We start from the raw sequence: 26,014 nt of genomic DNA on the forward strand, positions 1-26,014 counted from the left end.
GGTGAAAATACGTGGTGTTTTTTTTAGGCTACCTATTACAGCAAAAACAACTTTTGTCTCATCTATAAAAATCCGAGCATAAACGTGGCATATTTGGGATGGACACCATAGTTCGGTGAGGATGTGGATCTTTTAACAACAGATCCAAAAATAAGTGGGGGATTTTTTTTATGTCTTAAACTATGTCTATGCAAATTGAAGGAGCAGTAGAAGCCCCAATTCGGATTGATCGTTGCTCATGTCTTGTGTCAAAAGTAAATTGATTTTAATAATACTTCCCATAACCTTATGCTCTAGTACAAGCTCATCTAGTGTTCGCTAATATTATGAACAGCAGCTACACTAATTCCTCTCCACTGCTACCCATTTCTACCCATCCAGAGGCATCCAGAGATTCTAACAGCTCCATTTGTGTTATGTGTCATGAAGATTTTGGACCTTCACTGAGATGAGGCCAACCATGTGAGGATCCTGAGACATCTGGAGATGTACCAGCTCCATTTGGACTCTGCTTCATGAAGTATTCAGACACTTAAAGAGGAGATGCCAACTACATGTGGTCTTTGAGGACAACAACCTCCTCATCAATACACAATTGTCAGACTGTATCTAGAAGTATTATAAACAAATTATTAGGGCCTGAGCACCGAAGGATGCGAAGCCCTATTGTTTTATTTTTTCCCCCACACATTGGCCAATTGGGGTCCCTTAACATGCTCGAAAACTCTTGAAATTTGGCACACACATCAGAGTCGTGCGACACTAGGATTGGACAAAGGTTGGAATACGGGCGTGGCAGGGGGGCTCTGTAGCGCCCCCTGTAATGCAAAAACAAACATTGGTGCACAGATCGGGCAATTATGTACGCACATGTATGAGAGTTGGTACGCATATAGATCTCATCGACCCGAACAACTTTCGCGCTCTAAACTATGAGCTCCGCCCAACAGGAAGTCGGCCATTTTGGATTGTTTTATAAGTGCATGCGGTGAACTTTTAAATACTCCTCCTAGGGAATTCATGCGATTGACATCAAACGTGGTGAACATGATGCCGAGACATTGCACTTGCTAAATTGCGAAGGGATTTTTGATATCTCTAACGGTGCTGCCATGGCGAGGCGACAAAGTTATGGCGAATTCAGAGAAATAGAAAGTGTCTAATATCTAAAGCAAAAAATGTCTTATTGGGATGACACGCGGTGTGTATGTTCGGCCAAGGATTCCGATCGCATCGATGTGCTTATTGTGAGTCCCGGGTATAGCGCCACCAACAGGCCCCAGGAAGTGTGTCAGTCACAAAGGTGGATTTTTTGTCAGCTGCATGCGGTAAACTTTTAAATACTCCTCCTAGGGGATTCATGCAATTGAGACCAGACTTGGCCACCATGATGCAGAGATATTGCAGATGCGAAATTGCGAACGGATTTTTGATATCTCAAATACTGTTGCCATGGCATCGTGTCAAATTTTACTTTTATTTCAGGCATATTTAAGGCTTTTGGCATGCTTAGAATAACTTGAAATTTGACACATACATCACATTTGTCGGCTGTTAAGTGTGGACAAAAAGGTCAGACAAAGGTGTGTCTCTTAAGTGGCTCACTAGCGCCCCCATTTGTCTAAAATGTGGGGTTTCATTTACCTACAGTCCCCAAATGGGTCAGTAACAACATAAAATAGTCCACTGATATTTACCCACTTGATGCACTTGCCCACCGTGCATTGTTTTCTGGAAGGCACCGTATAGCGATGATAAAACGTGCGAAGGCCCGTCATCGCTGCTTGCAGCTATATTTGAAATTTATTTTTAGCCATGGTTTGAATGTCAGTGCAGATGTTTAAACTTAACCTAATACGAGTGTCGATTTACTGGGAAAACGAGCAGGTTAGTAAATTAAACCTCAATGTAAAGCATTGGCAAAAATTTGAACAAGCTAAAATAATATTGTTAGACATTTCTTGTGCAAATCGGAGACGATATTTCCCCAAACTCTCGTTCTTTTAAAACTCAGGACTCCCCTCGGGTGATGTCTGATTTAATGAGTTGGCTAAGATGGCTAATTTGATAAGAGTCCTGCAAAACAGGCTTCTTTTCTCCTCTTTTCTTTCATGTTAACTGTCCTGTTATATACCTTTGCTTTGTAAGAGGAGGAGTCCTGATGAATATTAACTGACTTCTATAAGGCTGTTGAAATAAAGAGGAGTGTGTTGATATTGCAAACAGACACCACAATGTGAGGAGATGCAGATTAGAGAAAGGACCAGAGGCTCAACGCAGTCCTGAGCGTGAACTCTGTTATCTGTTCCAGCACCTTGCATCTTGATCAGATCGATCAGTTTCCATTCTGAGCCTCGAGGCATGGCTTGATCCTGATCAATCACCTCATTGGGGTCAGAAGTAACTCATCAGTGGATCTCTGCCCTTCAGCCATACGTTTATTAAACCGTTGAGACACATTCCCTGGTTCTTTTTTTGTTAAGTAAAACACCATAGAGATTAGTTTTTTTTACCACATTTTTGGTAATAATACACGTTGACATCTTTAAGAGTGAGTGATTGAACGGCAAGCTGTAGCTGCTACAGCATAAGGAATAACAGGTACTACTTTTATGGATGTTCAACAGCGTTAAACATTACTATAAACTTTAAGTATTATTGTCAGTGTGATCCCTAATAAATAAAAATTAATATTAAGTTTAAAGCTCTTGAATGAATTGGGAGCATGAAAGCCTTTATTATCGCCACATATACATTACAGCACAGTGGAATTCTTTTCATCGCGTATTCCAACTGAGGAGGTTGGGGTCGGAGTGCACGGGCAGCTACTGTATAATACAGAGCCACTGGAGAAGGGAGAGTAAGGGAGGAGAGGGGAAGGGGAAGGGAGAGACAACAACCCAGAACCTTAACCATTTGAGCCACCACTACCCAATGTGCTGTCTGGGGTTGTAAGAATTTCTCTGCACTGGTCCACATCACACCACTCCACCTCTGGGGCTGTAAGACTTGCTGTGCACTGGTCCACATCACACCACTCCATCACTGATTATGTTGATCTAACACCACACCTAGGCATGCTTTTATCTGTTCCTCAACATTTACTATCTATAATGATGAAGCATTTCTTCAAATCATCTTTCTGCTATGAATTATATTCCCTGTCTTCATTTTGTCATGAACCTTTGAACATTTCTGCAAAACTTTGTGTTTCTCATGCATAAAAAAACGTGGGAAATTTTATAGCAGTAAATATTTACACCCATGCACAAAAAAAAAAGAGGAAAGAGAGAGTCAAAAACTTTTTTTTTTTTTTTTTTAGCTGGTCAACGTCAAAATGAAAATGTTCCTGACAGGCTTGTCTTTATGTTTGCTGTTTTACTGTTGCTGTGGACTACAGGCAGGTGTGTGTGTGTGTGAGAGATATTGGAGAGTGTTTAGGGTGGGATCAGACAGCATGCCTCAGGACCACCATGCTAGGCTTTGTTCCTTCCTTGGAGAATCTCCTCTCCTTTAATTACCCTGCATCACACTGGGGCAACAAGAGATGTCTGTCTGACAAATACTTCTTGAGAAACACACTGTCTATAAACAAATCGACCCTACAGCCAGGAATGTACCGATGCTTGGGAGGTGGCTGATTTTCAAAGGGTTAGCTGTGCAATGCTGGATTGTTTCATTTCCAAAACATCTCTTTATTTACAGAACTCACTCCCACACAGACTCTCTATTTCATTGCCATTTTTGTTAATCACATCGCCTTCCACCTTTATATTTTGAACCCCGTGCTGTATTTGTATAAAAGTGGAACAATACACTCCCACATGTCCACACACCTTCAGGAGGATTTTCAAGACTTAAAGGTGATTTTTGAGACTCTTTCCAGGAACATGGCTTCTGATGTCACTCCAGAGTAGTGGTTAAGGCCTCACATGAAACGCCTCAGGGACTTAACGCTGTAGGTTTTTTTTACCTAACCTACTAGGTTTAAACATTGTTATTGGTAGAGCTTTCGATTGTCCTGTTTATGTTTGATCTCTGTACCAGGGTTATGGTGGAGAGATGTGAAGTTCTCCCCAGCACTCAGCTCACACTCCTCCCTTTCCCATCACTCTGCTCACCAGCAACTAAGCACTGTGTCCCAGTAACCTCATAAAAGACTTGCAATTATAGAAAATAATTTTTTTTCTGATTGAAAACACCATCGAGAACATTAACATCCTTTGAACTTAAGTTACCGCCTTTAACCAAAACTGTACACATTGGGATTTTCACCATAACATTAAATTTTGAGCACATGTCTATTCCGTATCGATATTTTGGTGGTAGAAATAAGTGCCCTGTAAAGTACCTTTTTATATTCTGGGTGAATAGGAGTGGACATTCACAAAAATTGGTTTGTTCCTCTAAGCTGTGTGTGGTCTTGGTCTTCTGATGATGTCCTCGTAAAGAAATCCAGGAAGAATGCAGACACAAATATTTGCCAAGAGACCTTTTGATAATTCTTTCTTGCGAACAAAAGTGGTAGCATTTGAAAATATTTGAAATTTGACTCTCTATTTGACTCTCTTCCCAATGATACGTGAGCTGTGAGCTTAGCAAACGATCTCAATTGTTCAACACCTTTTACATCCTCTCGTTACATGTCTGTTAAAGCCAGATAAATGTTAACCATGTACAGTCTCTACAGCTCATGGGGTATTTCTGCTCAGAAGTCTGGAAAATAGACATTTCTGGGTGAGAAAAAAGTGAAATAAAATAAAAAAAGAAAAAAGAAAAAGAACTGTTCAGGAAAACACGGCATAAGTGTATCGAGTTGTAACTGCATGATTTTACTCAGTGTTGTATAAAGTACTAGAAAGCAATACTTGAGTAAAAGTACAAGTATCGTACTAGAAATAGACTTTGGTAGAAGTGAAAGTTACCTTTTAGAATATTACTCAAGTAAAAGTCTTAAAGTATCTGATATTTACTGTACTTAAGTATCAAAAGTAATTTTCTGATATTTAATGTACTTAAGTATTTGAAGTAAAAGTAAAAAGTAAAATTTCAGTGATTTTCGGTAGGCATAAGAGCAGGGGCGGTTGTAGGGTCTCATCTTTAGGGGTTTTAGCCCTCAGTGAGAATTTAAAACACGAAGAGTTTTATATTATATATTATATAACTACATAGTAACCCAAACATTATGGTATTATTTAAAATGGCAAAAGTGGACACCAAAATTTTATGCATGATGTAATGATGCCAGTCTCAAATCAAATCAGTTCATGTATGTGTGCATTCTCTACAAACAGTGTGTCCAATGAATGCAGTCATTAATAAAAAAAATATTCACAAAGACAAAGACCAAATCAATAAATGTTATTTTTATTTAGTATTGAATGGATTGTTTGTATTAATATTTTGTTTGTGCTACAACTCTGGTAATAAGAATAGTGACATTTCACTGCTTTTGGTTGCCGTCTTTGTGACTTTCCGCCGATTAACATTATAGATAAACGCCTCCAGCTCTGACTGCGCGTGCACGCTGCGCGTCCCTGTGCTTCTCCGTAGAGCGCGCGGACGTGCGTAATGCAATCTAGGAGCAGTGATTCGCCAAACCTCCCTTATTGCAGTCGCACACATTTCTTCTGATTTTATTTTGTAGTAACGAGTAACGAAGATGCTTAGTGGAAATATAGCGGAGTAAAAGTATACATTTTATCTAGGAAATGTAGTGGAGTAAAAGTGAAAGTTGAGAAATTTAAATAGCGAAGTAAAGTACAGATACGTGAAATTTCTACTTAAGTACAGTAACGAAGTATTTGTACTCCGTTACATTACAACACTGATTTTACTGAGAAGCCGCTGCATCAGCAGATTTTACATGGTGTTCTGCTCCACCCTTGGATGGACAGATGCTTTAATTTGTTACCCTGAAAAACAGACACCACAAATGGAGAAAATTAGCCAGTTCTAGACCAGCAAATTACAGTGGGGTAAAAATAGTTCCTTGTTTCCAAAAAAAAAGACACCAATATTTACACCATTACTGTTGCCCAGTGCTGTCCATGTTACAGTTATACGTATATTTGTACAATATCCTCAAGGCTTCTTTGTCTCTAATGAGAAAAGTCTACACTGACTTTTCAGCGATACGGTCGTATTATTATGAAACGTCTTCGTCCGAGCTGCAGTAAAACGTGTTGGCTGCTTTCAGGCCTGTTTGATTCTCTTCTTCTTTCAAATTTGTAGAATTATTAGATTGGCAGGCTGCAACAAATCACAGAGGTATTACAGTCCATTACTTAGCCGTGGAGAGCGGAGGCTGCGCTAATCCCCGCTGAAAGAGCCTGAAAGGCCTTCTTGTTTTGGGCACCCCGTTCTGTGGCCATCTTAAAAGTTGGAGAATGTGTGCGCACTGCTTTATTGGCATTAGGTTTGAACGTCTGCATTAAGGTTGATTGATTATCTTTGATCAGATTTGCCACACAGAACCAAAAGACCCTTGATACTGAAGCCCCATCCCAAAGCAAGACATGACCCCTTTGGACAGAATACGGACGAGAAATACTATCAAATACAATCTCAATCACAAGGGCGCTTTTTATCCCTGGTAAACGCAGTACAATCGCTCCTGTCCTTTGAAATTGGCTCCAGCTCTGGCACAATGCCCCAGAAACACCCCCGCCCCTTTCCTCATCAAAGGCTTAGCCTGATTTGCAGACTATGCAGAAAATGTGATTTGAAAAAGAAGAGAGAGGGAGAGAAATGAAAAGGAAAAATGTGGTAAAGTCAGCGAAGTGTGAGGCGACGAAGAATGGCCGAGCATCGGCAGCTGTGTCCAGCTCACGGGACGACAAAAGGACCACTGTGGTATTAATTCCACATGAGTTACAACACACACATACACACACACAGACACACAATAGAAAGATATAAAAAGGGGTAAAATAAATCCAGGTTCCATAGCAATATCAGCAGATGAAACAAAAAAAATAATACAAAAAATAAACCCTGCTGCATTGGTCAGTACAGGAACGTGTCAGATCCTCAGCACGTCCAGTCATGAGCTCAGTAACTTGCAGGACACCCAGTGCACATCTAAATAGACACAAAATCTGTTCAAGTGCTTAGAAAGCCTCCTGATGGCAGGTGTGTTGGAACAGGTAGCAGAGCAAACAAATACTCACCACCACCAGCTACAGGCAAAAACTGCCCTGATCTCCTTAAACACGAGTGGAAAAGATTGATTCATAAAATCATTTTCATGTGAATAATAAAACCATAAGCCCTGAATGAATGAAAAAAAAAAATGAATGAAAATAAATGTAAAAAAATTATTGAGGGGAAAAAAAAAAAAAAATATATATATATATATATATATATATATATATATATATATATATATATATATATAAACCATACACAATGGACCATGTATAGAAGCAAACAAACAAATAAATGTTTGTTAGGTTAAAAAATTACAAGTTCTACAAACTGAGTGCAAAAATGGTTTTAGATGCAAATAAAAATGAATGAAAATCATGTGCATAAGTGAACGAATCATGTGAAAATACACAAATTGGGTAGAAAACTAAACATAACTGCAAGCATTAGATCAGAAAAACAATCAGACGTAAAAATTCCAATGCATAAACAGTTGGGGAAAAACTTCCCCAACTGAGAAATATTTAAAATGAGAAATATTTACATAGATCGGTCTGTTGCTCCAAACCAACCTCATCATATCTGTTCAGTTTCTAAACTGATATGATGAGTTTCTATTTGAAGGTGAAGGTGATGCACCTGTGAGCAACCTGATCTATGGTGATGACACAGCAATGCGAGCTCCAGCAACAGAGAAAATGTGGTGATGATCCGGTCTGTCACAACAAAACCCTGGACCTGTGGAGAGCATGCAGGTGTGTGATGGCCTCACATGACCTCAACGTAGCTTCAGGAATTTTTTTTTTAAAAAAAAGAAGCATTCCAGGCATGCCTGAGGATTCCTCAAACCCTGCTGTGTCTGAGCTGGAGACACATTTCACTGATAAACACAATTCACTGAATTTTTTCCCCCTGAAACTGAAAAAAGTCACTTGAACAAACTTTATAAACACCGTACTGTTGAATTCTTACATCTGATTGGCCAGAAAGTGCTGATTCATTTTTTAGTAACAACAGGTCTGCCACTTTGTTTCTATAGCAACAGTTTATATACAGTTTAATAGTAACAGTTCATTCTGATATTTTGAATATCTGATGCACCACGTAATTCAAAGCCTAATAATAAACAAAAAAAAGTAAAGCTAAACAAACTATACGTCTTCAGTGAAATGTTAAAATGGTGGGATGTGGTTAAGGTGTTGGACCACTTATCAGAAGGCTGTGAGTTTGAATCCCAGGTCCACTAAGCTGCCACTGCTATGCTCCTGAACAAGGCCTTAACACTCAAGTTTACAGTTGTATAAAAAAAAGTGAGATAAAATGTAAGTCTTTCTTGATAAGGACGTCTGCCAAATGCCATAAATGTAAATGTTAACATTTCTACTTAAGGAAATGTAAACACTTATAGAAGGAGTCTCCAGTGTCAGCTCACTGTAACAGTCAGAGATAAAGCTAAGAGTTTTCTGCCATGCAAATGTCTTAAGGATAAGCACAAGGTGTTTTATTTCTTACTGACATTTGAATATTAACATAACTGACAGATTTTTTTTGTTTTATGAATAGAGAAATCATTTAACAATTTATGTCCATATATAAATGTAAAATAGAGTCTGCCTTTTTTTTTCATTTGAGAATTTCACAGTCTTCTCTTCCATATCTATTTAATCTTTCTCACTTTGGAGAACTCTTAGCAAGCTCGTTCCTGGAGGTTTTAATTACTTTGGCTAGTCACAGTCGTCACAAATTGGTTGAAACAACATTTCTCTAATAGTACAACTGTTTGAGAAGGAGCTGATGTACCAGTCTGTAAAGACAGGGAGTAAGAAGCACTAAAAGTGCACTGAAGCGTACAGCCTTCTCTGTCTCCGTCAATAGAAGCCTTGTTAGAGTCAAGTCTCACCCTTAACACCCCCACTTACCTTCGTGCCCCTTACTGAACTCCCTCACACCTCTTAACCCGATTAAACGCTCAGTTCACTACTTACTTATGGACTTTTCGCTAAACCAGACTATCCCTTTAGATTTAATACAGCCGTAGGTTTTCAAGATAGCAAGTATAGACATGTGACACATGTAAAGGAAAAACTAGAGCGTTCTATTGATGTCAAATATTGATGTCAAATATTGATGTCAATTATTGGTGAATAAATTGTATATTGAAATTATAGTAGATCCTTATTTGGATAGATTTTTACTTTTTAGTACTTACTGTAATGCCACCAATCAATATTTACCCAATTCCCTGTGTAAATAATCTAACGTTCAAAATCAATACTGGACTCTGTAATTTAACAATATAGTGTACAAAAGTAAGACAATATAGTATATAAAATTCTTGACAAGTTACATTAAAAAAATAACACCCTAGATGAGTTGTACATTTTGTGATTAGCTCAATGCTAACCATGCGAACTGTCTTCTGAAAGCTTTGAAAGGATGAAAGTCGTCCTTAATAATCCACTTAAAGTTTAGCACAAAGACGAAGTAAACAGAATTTTAACAGTTACTATGGGGAAAAAGATGTTCAAATCCATTTAATGTTTCATGATCTTTTTTTTGGTATTGATTTACATATGACAGCCATTTTGTTGAATTGATTGGTTCCTGGCAGCCATTTTGTTTTCAAATTTTACACAAATATTTAAAGAATTATTGAGATTCAGTACATTAACAACATTAAATAATAAATAATAAAAAACCTTACATTTCACTTTGGGAAATCAAATTGTTGGTTCCTAAGAAAGAGATTTTATAGCAAAGCAAATAGCAAATAGCAACGAGCATCCTTTTTTTTTAAATATATTATTAATAGTTTTAATAGTTTTATCTAGTATTTGGGTGACAGTGTTAAATATTCAGATTGACACTTTCAAAGTCAGTCAATTTTACATTATAACTGAAAATAAAGGATAAAAGAGAAAACTTACTTTTCTTGCTGCCATAAAATTCATGAAAATTAGATGATGCAGCTTGTTGTGGATCAGGTGACATCATCAGGTGGAATATTCTAAATATTTCACAGGGGTGAAAGTGATCAGTTAACAAGTTTTGAAAGTTTATTTAATTACGTAATGCTATTTATCAGAAATATGCACATAGATTGATGTGAAGGACTTTAAAACATCTTGTTTAAAATGCCTTACTTTTATTTTACATATTTTTATATCATTGTAATATAAACAGAACTCAAAGGGCACCCCATTAATGGAATCACCTGCTCCTTATTCATAAGTACGGCTTACAAACCTAGCAGTTTACACGTTATGTATTAAAATAGTATAAAATGATAAGTGTACACCAGTAATGACATGTAATTTCTGCATGTTTACCTGTTAAATACTATATAATCATTGTAAAGTGCTATAAAATAGTAAAATAAAAAACAACAGCATAAACACTTAAAAATGATGAAAGTAATTGATGTTTCATTATTGTTTTCAGGATTGCTTTACTTTCAGTTAAGGTGAATACTACTGACCCAATCAGAACATAAGGGTTAATATATCAGTGAGTCCCAAGGCCCCGGCTGTCCTCCTAGCCCTGTTTACCCAGGGTGCATTGCTCCTAAGTTGGCTGTAAATCGAGCTATGGCAAGCCAGCAGCCATTAAAATGGGTGATGGGTTTGACAGTAATTTATCCACACAGCATGCCAAAGCTGGGTCTGAATGCTTACTGCTAGTGCCCATTTACACACAAACACACACGCACACACACACACACACACACACACACACACACACACACTCCTGTGCCCAGGGAATGTCAGACACCATGCCCAAAGAACATGGTATCAATAGTATCTCTGTGTAATATGTGTGTATAAGAAAGAGTGTGTGTAGGTGTATATGTAATAGGGTCAGAGAGAGAGAGAGAGAGAGAGAGAGAGAGAGAGAGAGAGAGAGAGAGAGAGAAGGTAATGTATGCGTCAACTGTATGTGAATTGGCAAGATGTTTTTAACACCACAAATCTCTTGATGAACGACGTTTCAGGTTTTGGTGTAAATTTTTACCCAAGTTCAAATATACAAATCTTAAGTGTTTATGACTGATAATAATTTATTATAGTCATAGCAAATAACACACAAGCGATTGAGAAGACAGGGTCAAGGACTTTAAACAGGGTTGGAGAGAGAGAGAGAGAGAGCGAGAGAGAGAGAGAGAGAGAGAGAGAGAGGTTGAATTCTTAAATCTGATTGGTCAGAAGTTAGTGATGAATTTTCTGTGCTTGTACATTTTCCACTATGAGAAAGTTTTCAGAACAAGACTTTGTTGTTTTTCTATAACATACATTATAATATTATGACATTATCTTGTGTTCAGGTTTGCAAAAGAAAGAAGACATGAAAGGATTTATAGCTGCTGTAACATATAACAGGAACTTGTTTGTGATCATTCTACAATATTAAATGTAACTATAAACTAATGAAGTTTTAATGTTCAGGAGATTCCTCGAAGATTGTGATGATTGTTTTCCTCCAATTCAAAGACAAGTAGTGTGTGGTGTATTCCAACTAGTGTTCACAGGACAGGCTCCAGATCCTCTGACCAGGATAAAGAGCACAAATGATAATTCTCTTGCTTTCTCTGTCAAAAATTTTGAATATTCTGACTAGGGCTTGTGCTTGATGTGTAATATAACCTAGAACATTATTCCCTGTAAATGTTCACAAGGCTCCTGCCATTGGAAAAGAGTCAAGAGATTCTGCTTCGTGTCTCCCGAGCAAATCATCAGCAGAAGGTTTGTGTGAGAATACAATACAGTCAGAGATCACAGAAATCTGCACTCAGGTGTGACCATAAATAAGAAACACACACAAATGACTAGAGTAATGTTTAGCATATTGTCAGATTCTCCTTTGAGCTTGATTATTGTTTGGGCAAAATATTGAGGAATTTCCCCTGAAGGCGACTTTGGGTTCTGTTTCTTCAAGCAACCAGCTTACTGTGTGTTTTGTTCCATTTCTAGGACCTGCATCTGATTTGAGCTGTTTAATGCAGGCAGCTAATAAGCATGTCAGGTGACTCATCACATTTCTCATCACATTTCTTCTGACCACTGTCGCCGAATGAAGCAGACGCTTAGCTGATACGATGTGAAATGAATTTCTTGTGAATCTGTATTTCTGAATTTCTGACTCATTGATGTTTGATTCATTGTTCAAACTTTTTTAAGCCCGCTACAAAGTGCGCGTGGAAACAAACCGACTGTTGCATAAGATACAAATCTGATGATTTACTGGAATTGTCTTATTATTTCTTAGGTACACAGGTTTTCTTTCTTTAATGATATTAAAGCTGAATCTCTACTCACTAGAATCAACTTATTTCCTTTTCATGGCTCATTAAAATGGACAGTCTTTAATCTTTAATACGCTGTAATCCTTAATGTTCTTGGTTTCAAACTGACAAAATGAAAAAATAAATGACCTTAATCCATCCTTAGCTAACTGAATAGAAAAAACTCCTATTTTTCCTGAAGTTATCTGATTGTTTTCCTTGCAGTCATTTGGGTTTTTTGTGATCCAGATGATAGTCAGTGTTACTTTTAAAAGCTGGTGAATCAGCAAAGAAATAAAAGTGCTAGAACTAGTGTTTCCTCTCTATCACTATCTGTCTCTCTCTCTCTTTCTTTCTCTCTCATTCACACTGGGGAATTTGGCAGGCCTTTGAGCCATCAGTGGATAATCTCCCCCTTCATGTTCGGCAGGGTGTCAAGACCAGGCCTAGTTCTGGCTAATCTCACTGCTCCAGGACATTTCTTCTGATCACCAATAGCACACCAAGCGTGATCATCAGGGTCACAGTCTGGTCAACAGGCTCCCAAGAGAGTGAAGGTAATGAGAAGAAGGAGGGAAAAATGCTATAGGATTACAGCCAGATTGCTGAAGTTTTAGCCTTTTGTTCCTTGCAGTTAGCATTTTTTTTAAAAATTGGTTTGGATTTTAACCATTTTGCTAATAAACTCTTTCTAAAGCACTGTACTATATACTTTATACAGTATCTATGTATTACTGTTTATTGTTCCAGACAATATCTACCATCAAAATTAATAGATGTAGGAAATTAATACCGTTATAATAATTCCATTGAAAATGGTACAAATAACATTCAAGTAAAATAAAATGACCTTTAGTCATAAGCTTAGTGAATAAGCGTGCATCGACAGACGACGGGATGCGATCATGTGGGAACATGTGTACGAGTGATAACGATCACTTCACTGACAGTCATTATATAGGAAATACAGTAGAAAATCTTTTATTTAATCTTAGGCACCGGGCGTGAGGATTCACCACAGAGCGTGAACGTGGAAATCAAAATCTGGCTCACTCCAGAAAGAAAATTTGTAAAACACAATACAACCTACGTTATCTTTTTCCCCCCGGCTGTTCACAGGAGCTCAAATGTTCTTACATCACTTCACACTCTGCAAAAAGTCTTCCACTTAACCAGAATCAAGTGTAAGATTGACGTAAGGAAAGAATTTAGCCTTAAGCTTTTGAGCACAAGCAGTGCCGTAGACACAAAACACATTTGGATCACACGGCACCGTTTTAGCCACAAGGTATCAGTTGCACACCCTGTTAATGTCTGAACTCTGTTGCTAACAGGAATTAGCTTTCCTTGTACCTTTTAAAATTGAAAACATATCCACTGTTAGGACATGGACAAGCCCTAAAAGCACTCTGTAACGGCTGATACGAATCATGAAGACACTGATAATGCTTTATCAAGTCGAGTAAATCCAGTTCACAGCTTAAACAACGAGCGAGAGCAGGTCTCGGCTTGTCCCTGAGGACACCTGACCCTCGGTCCTTGACCCAGTTTTCCAAGCAGTGACCTGAAAATGATGGAACGTCTTTGTTGGCTAGATAAAACACCACTGGTTGCTCGGATCAGTTAGGAAAGAGTGTTTATTACGAGCAGAAAACATTTCACAGACAACTCGATATATACAGTGTACTGATAAAAAACATAAAAAGTATATAAGATCTTTATTTCTAATCAAGACGAAGCCTGTCTTAGGCTTGATACGTAGGTAAAAAATAAAAAATAAAAATGCCAGTATGTGACCAAAGCACTAACGTATTATTTTTTCACCAGCTATGTGTAAGTCTGGTGTCATTACAAGACAGAAAAAAAAAACACATCGACAAAAAAAAGTAATACAAATCTTACAATCTCAGAACTCACAAAGGACACATACATTGTATGTGTTAAAGTATTAACCTTTTTTTTTGTAAGGGCATTAATATATATAAAAGCTAACTAACATCATTCACATGTTCAGCAGTCTGTTTAAATACCTTCTTTCTACAAAGTGAATTTACATCATTTTTTCTTTTTTAAAGTACAAAGTGCAAATACTATGGGGGTCCATCGCCGTTTGGTGGGGGCAGGATCGCAGCGAGAGAAGGCGCAGGAATCTCAGCCTTGCTTTTTCACAATGTTCTGGAAAGAGAAAGGAAACGTAGAAGTTGTTTAACACTTTAAGTCGCTTAATGAAGTGTTTACAAGAAACATAAGCGAGTTGTAAATTACCGGTAGACGTTTTCCGAACGTTATGAGCAGGTTTACGAGTTCGTTATGTGCTGTGACGTTTTAAATGATCCCAAAGTAGGATCTTTAAAATATAATACTTGATTTCACACAAAAGGTGTGGGATTTTATTGGATTTCATACAAACAAAGTCGTAAGAGTGGCTACGCCTCGTAACCCTGAGCCGACTGTAACTTTATATATACGACTTGGCTTTTGTGCTTACAAATCCTTTTAAATTTGCAGTTGTGAGACTTTTATTGTATATAAAGTTTTTTTTTTTTTTTTTTTGCTGTGATTTTTTTTTTTTTTAGCATATTATTGAATAAGTTGTTTTTTCGAGTATTTGTGCTGTCTATATATTAAAATCTTAAGTATAGTAATGCTCAAATATATTCACATAGGGTATTATGTACAAAAGTGAGAAATGTACGATCCAATAGAGCTTTAATAGGAACACTTGCTCATTTATGTAGGTATCTAATCAGCCAATCATGTGGCAGCATCAAAGTACAGGAAATTATACAGATGCAGGTCAAGAGCTAATTTAATGTTAATGTGCTAAGTTAATGTTCACGTCAACCATCAGAATGAGGATCAAATGTGATCTCAATGACTTCATGTAAGCTGGTTTGAGAGTTTCAGAGACTGCTGATATATTGGGTCTTTTACACACAACAGTCTCTAAGGCTTTTCTGATCATCACGGTTGTAAAGAGTGATTATAGACGTCCTGTCAGCTCAGACCAGTCTGTTTATTCTCCTCTGATATCTCTCACCACCAAGGTGCTTCAACCTGCAGAATCTCTGCCACAGGATGTCTTTTGCTTTTTTCACATCACTTGAAATTCCCATGAGAAGCTTCTTAAATCCAAAAATCAGCCTGGAATCAACAAACAGGGTTTGCAATTTTCTTCATTCAGACGATTGATGTGAACATTAACTGAAGCTCTTGACCTGCCTGGGTATCTGTATGATGTTATACATCGTGCTGCTGCCACATAATTGGCTGATAACTATACAGGTGTTCCTAATAAACTGTACTGTTTGTATATGTCTCCTAGCTCCCGGATAGAGTGATTTAGATCGGAAAACGTATACTAGCAAGACGTCTGTTACGGATGTCTGAAATGATTTTAGAGATTTAAGTTAAAGTGCTCAGGTAAACTGCGTTCATTTTTCTGAGTTTTACATTTCCGCACTCGATCAGTGTCTGCTTGCTCGTGCTAAGCTGCAGGGTTTCCTAATAAGCATGCAGGGAAGCGAGCAGTAGTGAACGTGGAACAGAAACAGAAACAGCCTTTTACTCACTAGTTTATTGGTTGTGCCTTCGCTTGTTTTGGCCCCTGAGGAGAAGGCAATGAGAATGTTTTACAACCATTAGTTCGACAAACAATCCTGAGAAAGTCTATAATTACATGCAATTACACAATTACACATTTATTTGGTGGAACCAAACTCTTAGTAGTCTGTCATATCTGTCAGATTCGCTCAGAAAACCAGTATTATTTCTATTTCTCTCTATTTGTCTTGGTGTCTAAGCAATTCTGTCATCGTCATGGATGCCTACCTTCTTCCTTCATGACCCCAAGGCAACCTATCAGCTCCTGCAGCGAGAGAGCCTTGTCGTTACTGATGTCGCAGTACTCTACAAACTTTTTCACACACTTCTTTGGCTTGGATTTCTTGCGCAGCAAGCGTCTGAACGGCTTGATCTCCTTTTTGCCGATGTCACCGCTCAGGTTCTTGTCCAGCTGACTGAAATACCAGTGCACCACCCGCTCTTCCAGAGTGTGGTTAGGGTCTGGTTCTGGCATTCTGGGGGAAGAGTAAATATAGAATAATATTAGAACAAATTGAGTCTTAAATTTGTCTTCTCTGGTGTTCTTTATTTGACCAACAGCATGGTGTAATGGATATTCCTACAAAAAAAAAAAAAAGCCCACGTGTTTGAAAAAGTGTTGATATTTCAAATTCTACAGGGGTCCAAGTGAGCAGAACTGGCTCGGTTCTCTGAGTGTGAATCAGATGTATAACATGAATCTCATCTAATAAAGAGTCGAGTCATCCAGGAGAAACCATTTGCCATTTTCCTTCTTGGGCTGGCTTATAATAAAGGCCTCATTAGCATGTAGAAATTGGATATAACAGTGTTTCACTAAAAGGGTTGTTTAGTTTCTCCTCTTGGAGCTAACCCTAACCCTAATCTAGTGGAAACTTGGCTAAATATTTTTTAGCCTAAAGCATACCAAACCAGGAACCTGAACTGTAGTGTAGTAGTGAATAATATCTGACATCCTTAGGTTGCTTAACCACGTGTTAAAAAGCTCAACACTATTCTCCTTTAAGTACTTCACGTGCAGTCCTTTCCTCGTGAACTGTGCAGGTGTTTGCTTACCTGCCGGCAGCAGCTGGATCGGTAACTGCGTGCACCATGTCCGTAGACAGTGCGTCCAAAACGCTCGTCAGAAATTCGTTTTTCTTATTTCCAGGGCATCCTGAAAAAGCAGACACACACCCTTCATCAAGGAGAATGCAAATGAGTGATATCAAAATATATAAAGTTTACAAGTTGCTTCGTGTCGTGGTAGTCGTAGAGATCGTAGGTACCGCAGGCTGCCCAATAAACCCTGTAAAAATAACAGACGTTGTACAGCTTTAACGGCAATGAAACCCTAGCAGAGTGGAAAGGCCATAAAGGCCAGACCACCCCATCATAAGAGAGGAAGAGAAGAAGCGTCAATCATACTGAGGAGTTTATAGCGACAGGTAACAACAGCTTAGCGTGTCTGGGAAAATCATGCATTCAGCTGATTCGCTCACACAAACACAGTAGTGGCTATGTTCTGAGAAAAGAAAAGGTAGATACCTTTGTACCTTTAGTATGTATCATTCACCTACAAATGTAAATAAAGTTCATTTTTATGGTACATAATTGGATCTTAATAAGAACTGATAATGTACCTTTTAGTTCTTTACGCAGCTGCAAGTGAAAGGACCTTTATTTCAGCAGTTAAGGTTTTACCCAGAACGTCAAGGCAAAATCTAATTAGTTAATATTGCAAAAGGAAAAAGAATACCTTTCTTTTGACCAATCTTTTGACTGTAAACTAAAATAAAAAAACTACAAAGCATCTGTACACAAAGCATCTCACTCTCACACACAAGCACACACGCCACACACAAACACACACCTAGCGGCAAGTTAGAGAGGCCAATGGAAACTTATCTCTCTGTGGCTCTAACCAAAAAAAACGATCAGTCAAAGGGTTCTGAGAAAATCCAAAAATTCTATGGAATCCTTTTAAAGAAGTTTTTCTAGCTCTTTATTTTTAGATTTCTTGAGTAATAATCCAGATCTGTAGCGACACATGGGAAGCCATGCAACGAGAACGCTAAGCGAGAAGGCTTGCAGTCATCACAGGTCAATAAATCTTACAGACATAAATAGCCTTCACAGATTTTTCTCATAAAGTTTTAACACAAGGTTATGGACATTATTGCTAACATTATTTCTAGACATATTATTTCACCACAGGGTGAAGAAACGTGAAGTACAGTGATCCTCATTATTGTAACATAGTGGAAAGCCGTATCATTTAAGTAAGCCCAAGCTGCTTTTAAGAGGGTGTGGAAAGAGGTGGATTCATCCTGGGGCTTTTCCTTTTTTCTCTCACAACCACCCTTTTTCTTCCTTTTCTACATCCGTCTACACATCCATCACTCTCTCCCCTTTCAGTACAGCCTTCTCAGACGATGTGTGGAGGGGAGGTGTGAAGGCTGGAGCATTTATGACTAGTCCCCACGGCTACAGATTCTCGTACGCCAGAGATAATTGCATGGTACCGAGCTCTCCAACAGGTGTGTGAAGCCCGGTCTGCAGTAAACACACAGCCCTGAGATCCGTCTATAGATACAGAGAATGGACAAAAACATGCCTTTTAGGATCCAGCGGGCCTCACATGCTTCTCTGCTGTTAGAGAGATGCTGTAAGGCTTTATAGCACCAGAGCTCGGGTTTTAGTTGGCTCTTATGGGCCGAGATCCAATAAAAGATCTCGCCCACCTGTTCTTGTGGGAGAGCAGAGCTGCATTCTTCCTTCTCCGCTTTGAAAAACATCTCGTCACTCCCACACCATCTCTCAAATCACTAGGGATTTATGGAACTGGCAACCGTAAACCTTGGCTCATAAATTTTCAATAGAAAGGGTTTTTGTTCTAAAAGCAGCATATCAAAGCTCTGATCTGTCATGAAATGTTCATTAATTCACATGTCGGACTGCAGTCTTTGAATAATACATCTTATATATATTATATACGTTATCTACAAGCTAATTATCTACTGAACATTTACAGAATTTGGCAGATGACTTTATCCAGAAAAACTAGCTCATTTAATAAAATTGATGGTTAAGGGCCTTGCTCAGGGGCCCATGAGTGGCAGCATAGTGGACCTGGGATTCAAGCTCACAACCTTCCAATAAGTAGTCCAACACCTTAATCACTAAGCTACCACCAAAATAAATATATTATGCATTGAGTGCGTTTAGAAATCTTCAGATAATTGAACTGGGATTTAAACGATATCTAATTATCATTCAAAACTAGGCTCCGAGGTTCAATCTTTTTTTTTTTTTTTGTGGCATTATAGCATTTCTACTAAATCTTGTTCCTGGATCTTTCATCACTACACTTTATGCTGTCTTACTGCTTTAATATTCCTGATTCAAATCCACAGCTCAGCTTTGTCCGCTTGCAGTAGTGGCGATGGAGGTTGGAGAATTTGGTCCAAAAACCATAAAAATTCCTGTTGTAATGGAACGTCAGCCCTTTTATGAAATATCCAAAGAACCTAACAAAACTCTTTGATTGTTGTTATTTTTGTTGTTCATCCAGGTTCCTGAGGGACTGCAGGTACTGAACATTCCATCCTGTATGCATAAGATATAAGCTTCAAACCCCAGACTTAGCTCACTGAGTTCTTGATTCTGATTGATCAGAAAATGTTGATTACTTTTCTATAACAGCAGCTCTGACAGATCATGAACGACATTAAAGTGCTCTGTGTAATAAATGAACTCTCCTATCATTTTATTAGTAACATGTATGACGGGCTGTCACATGACGGGCTTAAAAAAGTGTTGGTATATAAGTAATAAAAATAAATAACATGTTTTCTGTATTGAACGTTCAGTTTTATTGAAGCAGCCCCCCCCCAACACATTTATTGTTGATTATCTATATTGTTGATCGCTGGTCCTGGAGTTAAAAAAAGTAGTTTTTACCTCTTATTTTTGGCTAATTAATTCAAAATATGATAATCCAAGTCTAGAATTTAGAAGCACCATTTCAGATCAGGAAATTATACGCCGACGTACATGATCGTTATGTAATAGATTTCTAACTGGACTATTTATTACAGCATAATAGAAGCATTTGTTAGTCCTCAAAAGTTACTGCAGACAAGGATTTAGACAACCTGTCTAGTGCAGATGATGTGTATATGTGGTGTGTACATGCAATGTGCGTGTGCGTGTGCGTGTGTGTGTGTTATTTCATTAACACGGCTGGAGCAAGGCCGTGCCAGCAGTCAGAAGCAAAAGCCAAGCCTCCTTCCCCAGGTCTGCTCTTTTTGTCTCCAGGGATGTCAGTGGGCAAATACACCTCCTCTCACCACAGCTGTGCTTTCAACACGACTGCCCCCGTTTTCCCTCTTCACCCCGTAAAGCTCTCATCACCATTCCTTCAGCAATACACACACACTGCTGGACTGTGAGAAACACATTTATAACCATCACAGCGAAACAGGCAGTCCAGCCAAATGAGGCAGGATGCTGTCTGAATCAGGCCGGGGGGGACGAGGACGTCGCGCGTGTGTGTGTGTGTGTGTGTGTGTGTGTGTGTGTTTGTGCATGTAGGAATGTCTTTATGTATGATGAACACTCGGCAAGCATACTGGCTTTCACTTTCACTAACCACTGGGCCTGGGACATAAGAAATAGGAATCTGGCTATGAACATAGTTCTAGCCGCAATATAGAAATAGACACAAAAGGCAGTGGGTTCTTTCTATAAAATTTCTATCAGAATGAATTAACTTCATTTAACTCTGAGAAACCCAAACCGAAAAGTACCAAACGCTTGAACTAGCAAGGAATTCTGGTAGACATACAGAGACCTTCATGCCCCGTAATCAACCAACCGTGACCATTAGCTTGACTCTCGCGTGGCACCTGTGGACAAGCTGCTGGCATGAGGAACGGCTAAGTAAACTTACACACACGTCCTGAACACAGAGGGAGCTCTGTTCATTAACACTCCGCATTAATAGCGGGTTTGAAAAATCGTGCAGTATAACAGCAAGCAGAAGGGAAACACAAGGCCAAGGAAACACATTTCCAGTCAGAGGTTTGTCTCGGTTGCTCTGGAAGGCGTAAAGGAATTCTGATTTCTTTGTGTGTGTGTGTTGTGTGTGTGAAAAGTTAAGTTTATGACAAAGGGCATTTTAATTACCTCTTCTAAAAATGAGGTTAAGCATGATCATGTGGGTTTGCCCTTTTGCCTTAAAGCTCTCAAAGCACTTGAAATGTCACAGTATTCACACCATTGATGAAGAGCACATGCATGTGGTTATGATTACACACACACACACACACACACACATACACACACACACACTTCACCATGTTTTAGCCTGTTTTTCTTCATCTCACTTAACTGTGGTATAGTTAATCCCATTAGTGTCTGGGAAATGTGAAATGCCAGTTGGATTTTGTGGCCAATTGAGAGAACTTGTGTGATAGTGTGAACATTTCACTTTGGATTTGTTTAAAGAAAAAAAAAAAACTTTCTGCGATGTTTTTAATCAAAGTCAGACCTTGATAAATTAGCTGTCTGTTTTATGTTATTTCCCTTTGGTAATTTTCTCTCTTCCTTTCTTCTATCCACCCATCTTGTGTATTGTTTCCATCCTTTTCATTCCTGATACATGTTCATTCACCCATCTTCTCTCTCTCTCTCTCTCTCTCTCTCTCTCTCTCTCTCTCTCTCTCTCTCTCTCTGTGATCAACGTATCTAACTTTACCTGCATGATGGATGGTCGCTGGAACTTTACACTTGACAGAAAAGCACAACTGCAAAGACACACCTGGATGGCTGTGTGTAATGAGGTGATAAGCATCATGGTACTTTTTCTTTTTAACAAGGCTGATATAAATTCAACAAGTTGTCAAAACTAACCACACTGGAGGCATCACCATGCAATAGAACTGCAATAGAGGCTGCAAAAGGCTGTGCGTACACACACACACAAACACACACACACACACACACACACCCTCTTGGGAACCCGCATACCCACATAGGCACAAGCTTGCGTTGGGACAGTAGGGTGGTGCAGAAATGCAAAACACATTAACAAACCAAACTGCAACAACAACATAACAAAACAAAACAATACCAAAACCAAAAATACAACATCAAAGCCCAGAAAACACTATAAAACTTTTTGCTCTTGTGTTTTTTGTTCTTCATTTTGTTTTCATGTGTCTATATCTACATTTTCTGTTTTTAATTATTTATTTGGTTGGTTGGTTGGTTGTTTTTTTTTTTTTAACAAATAAAAGGGGGAGGGCTTCCAAATGTTCTCTAGTTCTTTTGTTGTTTTTTTTTTTGTTTTGTTGTCATGTTTCCGAATCACTTTTTTTTTTGGTTTTGTTGTTGTTCTGGTTTTGCTGTTGCATTTTCTGATTTGATTTATGGACCACTTTCCAGATCATGATGGTCTTAAACATGCTCATGTACTTGAATCAGAAATAGAATTGAATTGAGAACAGAAAGAGGAGTTTAACACAAATGGTTTGTATTATTTGCAAATTAGCGCAATCACCGCTAAGCCAATGTGGCCAGTGGAGATTTAAAAACACACATGCACTTACCCTGAAGATGTCGGCTCCTGTACAGATCTTTGGGTTTGTTGGGATGTGCTCTCGCATTGCCGTCACATTTTGGCTGTTCGTATCTGTGGTGAGAGAAGGACACACAAAGCTCAATGGTTTTCTTTGTGTAAATAAATGATGGAATAATAATCAAAATCCAAACATTCTGGAAATAAAATACTGTGGCTCTTCTTTCGCATTGTAAAATAACAAAACACCACAGACCTTGGGCGAAATCTATGGCGTACTGAAATTTTGAAAAGCAAACTAGTGATTTAAAATCAGCTCCATTTGGGATGCTGGACCTGAAGGAAAGCATGTAATCCACTCGTCATGGTCTACTGGACTCTACGAGCGCATAATGTCAGAATAAGTGCAAGTGCACCAATGTAATGAAGTGTAAAAGAAAAATACCCAGGAACAGTCAATGAGGTAAAATGTAGCATGATCAACGGTGTTAAGCAGAAATTGTGGAGGAAGACTAAAACGAAGGAGGAAGAGGGGGGGAAAAGAGTGAGAGTGTGCACGGGACACAGAGAAGTATTCATGAGTCGGCTCGGAAAATGAACAAGTTCCAGTCACTGCGTACATGGGTACATGGCCAAGTAAGACCATGAACGGGAGAGAAGGAGTGAAAGAGAAAGAGAGAGAGGAAGACAAACGGAAAGAAGGAAAAGGCGAGGACCCTTGTAAGTGCACTAATGTGCATTCTGGCACACCGCCCTGAGCTTTGTTAACACGATACTGCAGCGAGCAATACGTTGCAATTTGCAACAATACTCCACTGAAAAGAGATCCTATAAGGCTTATAGAGCGATCCTGACGCTCAATCAGTAGCTCTGACCCTAATCGTAGTATCCGGTAAGTAGTATAGCAGCACATGCTACACATTTCACACAGATTGTAGTTGAATTTGTTCAAAGCTAAAAGTTGCTTTAACTTTTTTGTCTTGACTGACATATATGTGAAAGAAGACGAAATCAGATTTGGCTGAGTATAGAACCCTGAGGGACCCCATAGCCCATTTTTGGACCTCACTGTAAGCTGGACAATGGACCCTGCCCCCAAGAGTATATTAAATGTACTATAGGGTCAAAAGGAATGTACCATTTTAAAAGGAAAGAAAAGGGGTTTCCTCTTTCAACGTGTAAGAAGTGCTTCTTTACGATGCCACAAAATAAACTGTCTGAAATTTGAAAGAAGTTTTTCAGACGTATCTAGAAAAATTTGTTTCTCTATAAACACTTTGTCAGCTTAATCTATGCAGTAGCTCTATGTAGCTTTGTGTAAAGGCTTTTATTACTTTTTATTAAATGCTGAAGTAGATTTGAGATCATTTACCAGCTCAGTGGGAAAAAATAAGCTAGCAGAGGAATAGGAATAAAGTAGAGCTTTCCATTGCATTACCACTAACCATCTCCCAACAATCTTCAATTTTAAACCCAAGGCATTCTTGGACCGAATACTATTATTGTGTACATGTTGTGTACACATCATGTCTATTTTAACCATACTCTAAGTCTGTACAATATCATCTAAGCATCTCCATGTGTATTAAAATTGAATTGGACCGAGCAGTGACCCCGGTGGTACCCCTTCAAATCACTAGGGATATGTCAGATCTGGAAGCTCTCAGTGATGCCTTTTGAAGAGGATATAAGCCATTTGTCATCTGCCTGTTGCCCAGAAATCTCTGAAGGAGGTTTCATACCATCAAAACAGCAAAATGTTATGCAGGGGAGAAATCCAAAATTAGAAACCAAAGCCCAAAAATCTTCTTTGTGTAAAACTACCACACAGTTTAGCTCATCTTTAGATGAAAGATTGAAGAAATCTGCTAACCTGCTTTAAAGTCACCATTAAATGGCTTCTTAGAGGTAAATTGGTCCTAGATATTGATATGATACATAATCAATGGTGTTTGATGTAAGGCACAACCTACAACAGCAAAGAGATTGATGAGAGCTATTTATTTATTTTTATTGCTGGAAAGACGCTGGTGCTTTAAAGAAGGAATCATTCAGTCAGAGAAAGCAAAATATTAATCACCTCCTGATATAGGGCAAGAGCCACCCCTAGGGGTGTGACATATACAGTTTAGAGAGCATTAAATTGGAAAATCAAAAAGTTTAGCACAAATACAAATCATCAAAACTCTGTAAAAGACTAATCATTTTCCTGGAAGCTCTAAAACACCAATTTGGGTTTCAGCAGCAGTTTAACAGATGTGAAAAATCCTTGAGCTGTAGAAGGGACCCTTCTTTAGTTGTGAAGGGTTCCACATGGAGACTGTATCTACGTATATATAATAATGCTGCTGCTGCGGTCACAAAGTCTCTGATTCTTGTACTTTGTACACACTTAATATTTTTGATATTACAGAATCAATCACAATTAAAATCGCATTGAATTAAATGCTTTATCTCACCTGGTGGAGGTCCCAGGTATGGGCCGTCCTGTGTCTATTAAAACACACCAGCAGTAGCCAGTAGAAGGGTGACACTGGACTGCCTTATAAAGACCACCTTGGGCACAGTCAGGGATGAACACAGCATCATTCTTATGTTGCCTTGCCTCCTCTTGTGCTGTCAGCTGCTCTTGATCACAAGAAGACGCTACAAAAGGACAGACGAGTGTATAGAAGTGTCTCAGTGAACAGAGATATATTTATTGCCATCTAGCCTTTTTAAAAAGCATCTGAATTTGTCCTTCAAATTGCTGCCATTCAGGTTGTATTCTGATAACCTGCAAGTTTATATGTAGGCAATCCCAAACAAAACATTTGAAAAACATGTGATCTCAGTAGAAATACAGTATACAGTACAGAAATACAGTTCTTGGAGAACCTTGGATTTTCTTCGAGAAAAGAGCCACAACGTTCAAGAAGCTAATATAACGAGTCCAGTATAAAGTTCTGGAAAAGTTGGACTCAGGAAATGTACTGTAGGAGTTTGGAAAAGAATTTGGCACATCCCATCAATAAACTGTGAGCAGGTATTGAAGGAACATGAGGAGGAGAGTGGGGTGAAAACTTGTGAAAATCCCTACATGTTGAATGGATGGATGGCTAAAAGAGAAAAGGAAGGGAACACACACACTCACACACACACACGTACATGTACATACCCTATATAGCTTTAGTCTTGAAAAGATATTAAATCTTAGTTATTTCAACTTCAAACACAATTCACACACACACACACACACACACACACACAACCCTAACATGCACGATACACATTACCCCTGAATGAATAAAAGGTCCATATGGGGAATGCATTCTGACTTGAAAAGATTAGATTTTGCTACAAGTGCTACATCAGGATTCAATCACGGCTGTTCTCTTTTTAGAAGCCTAATGTCATACCAAAGCATCATTACTGATCTCCAG

At 38.5% G+C, this 26,014-nt stretch overlaps 1 protein-coding gene across 2 annotated transcripts in view; it reads right to left on the bottom strand.

Annotated features, from left to right (window-relative positions):
- Nucleotides 1-14,046: 14,046 nt before the first annotated feature.
- Nucleotides 14,047-26,014, bottom strand: part of smoc2 (SPARC related modular calcium binding 2) — a 33,648-nt gene continuing 21,680 nt past the window's right edge. For both annotated transcript variants that reach the window (XM_060871790.1, XM_060871791.1), the window contains exons 8-13: nucleotides 25,052-25,238; nucleotides 22,624-22,706; nucleotides 17,087-17,186; nucleotides 16,259-16,506; nucleotides 16,000-16,034; nucleotides 14,047-14,602 (exon numbers count right to left, since the gene is read on the bottom strand). In XM_060871790.1, coding sequence (XP_060727773.1) covers nucleotides 14,579-14,602; nucleotides 16,000-16,034; nucleotides 16,259-16,506; nucleotides 17,087-17,186; nucleotides 22,624-22,706; nucleotides 25,052-25,238 — 677 coding nt within the window. In that variant the 3' untranslated portion in view covers nucleotides 14,047-14,578. The remainder of the gene's footprint in view (nucleotides 14,603-15,999; nucleotides 16,035-16,258; nucleotides 16,507-17,086; nucleotides 17,187-22,623; nucleotides 22,707-25,051; nucleotides 25,239-26,014) is intronic.

This window comes from Tachysurus vachellii, chromosome 6, assembly GCF_030014155.1.
Source record: "Tachysurus vachellii isolate PV-2020 chromosome 6, HZAU_Pvac_v1, whole genome shotgun sequence".
In the NCBI taxonomy this organism is placed as follows: Eukaryota; Metazoa; Chordata; class Actinopteri; order Siluriformes; family Bagridae; genus Tachysurus; species Tachysurus vachellii.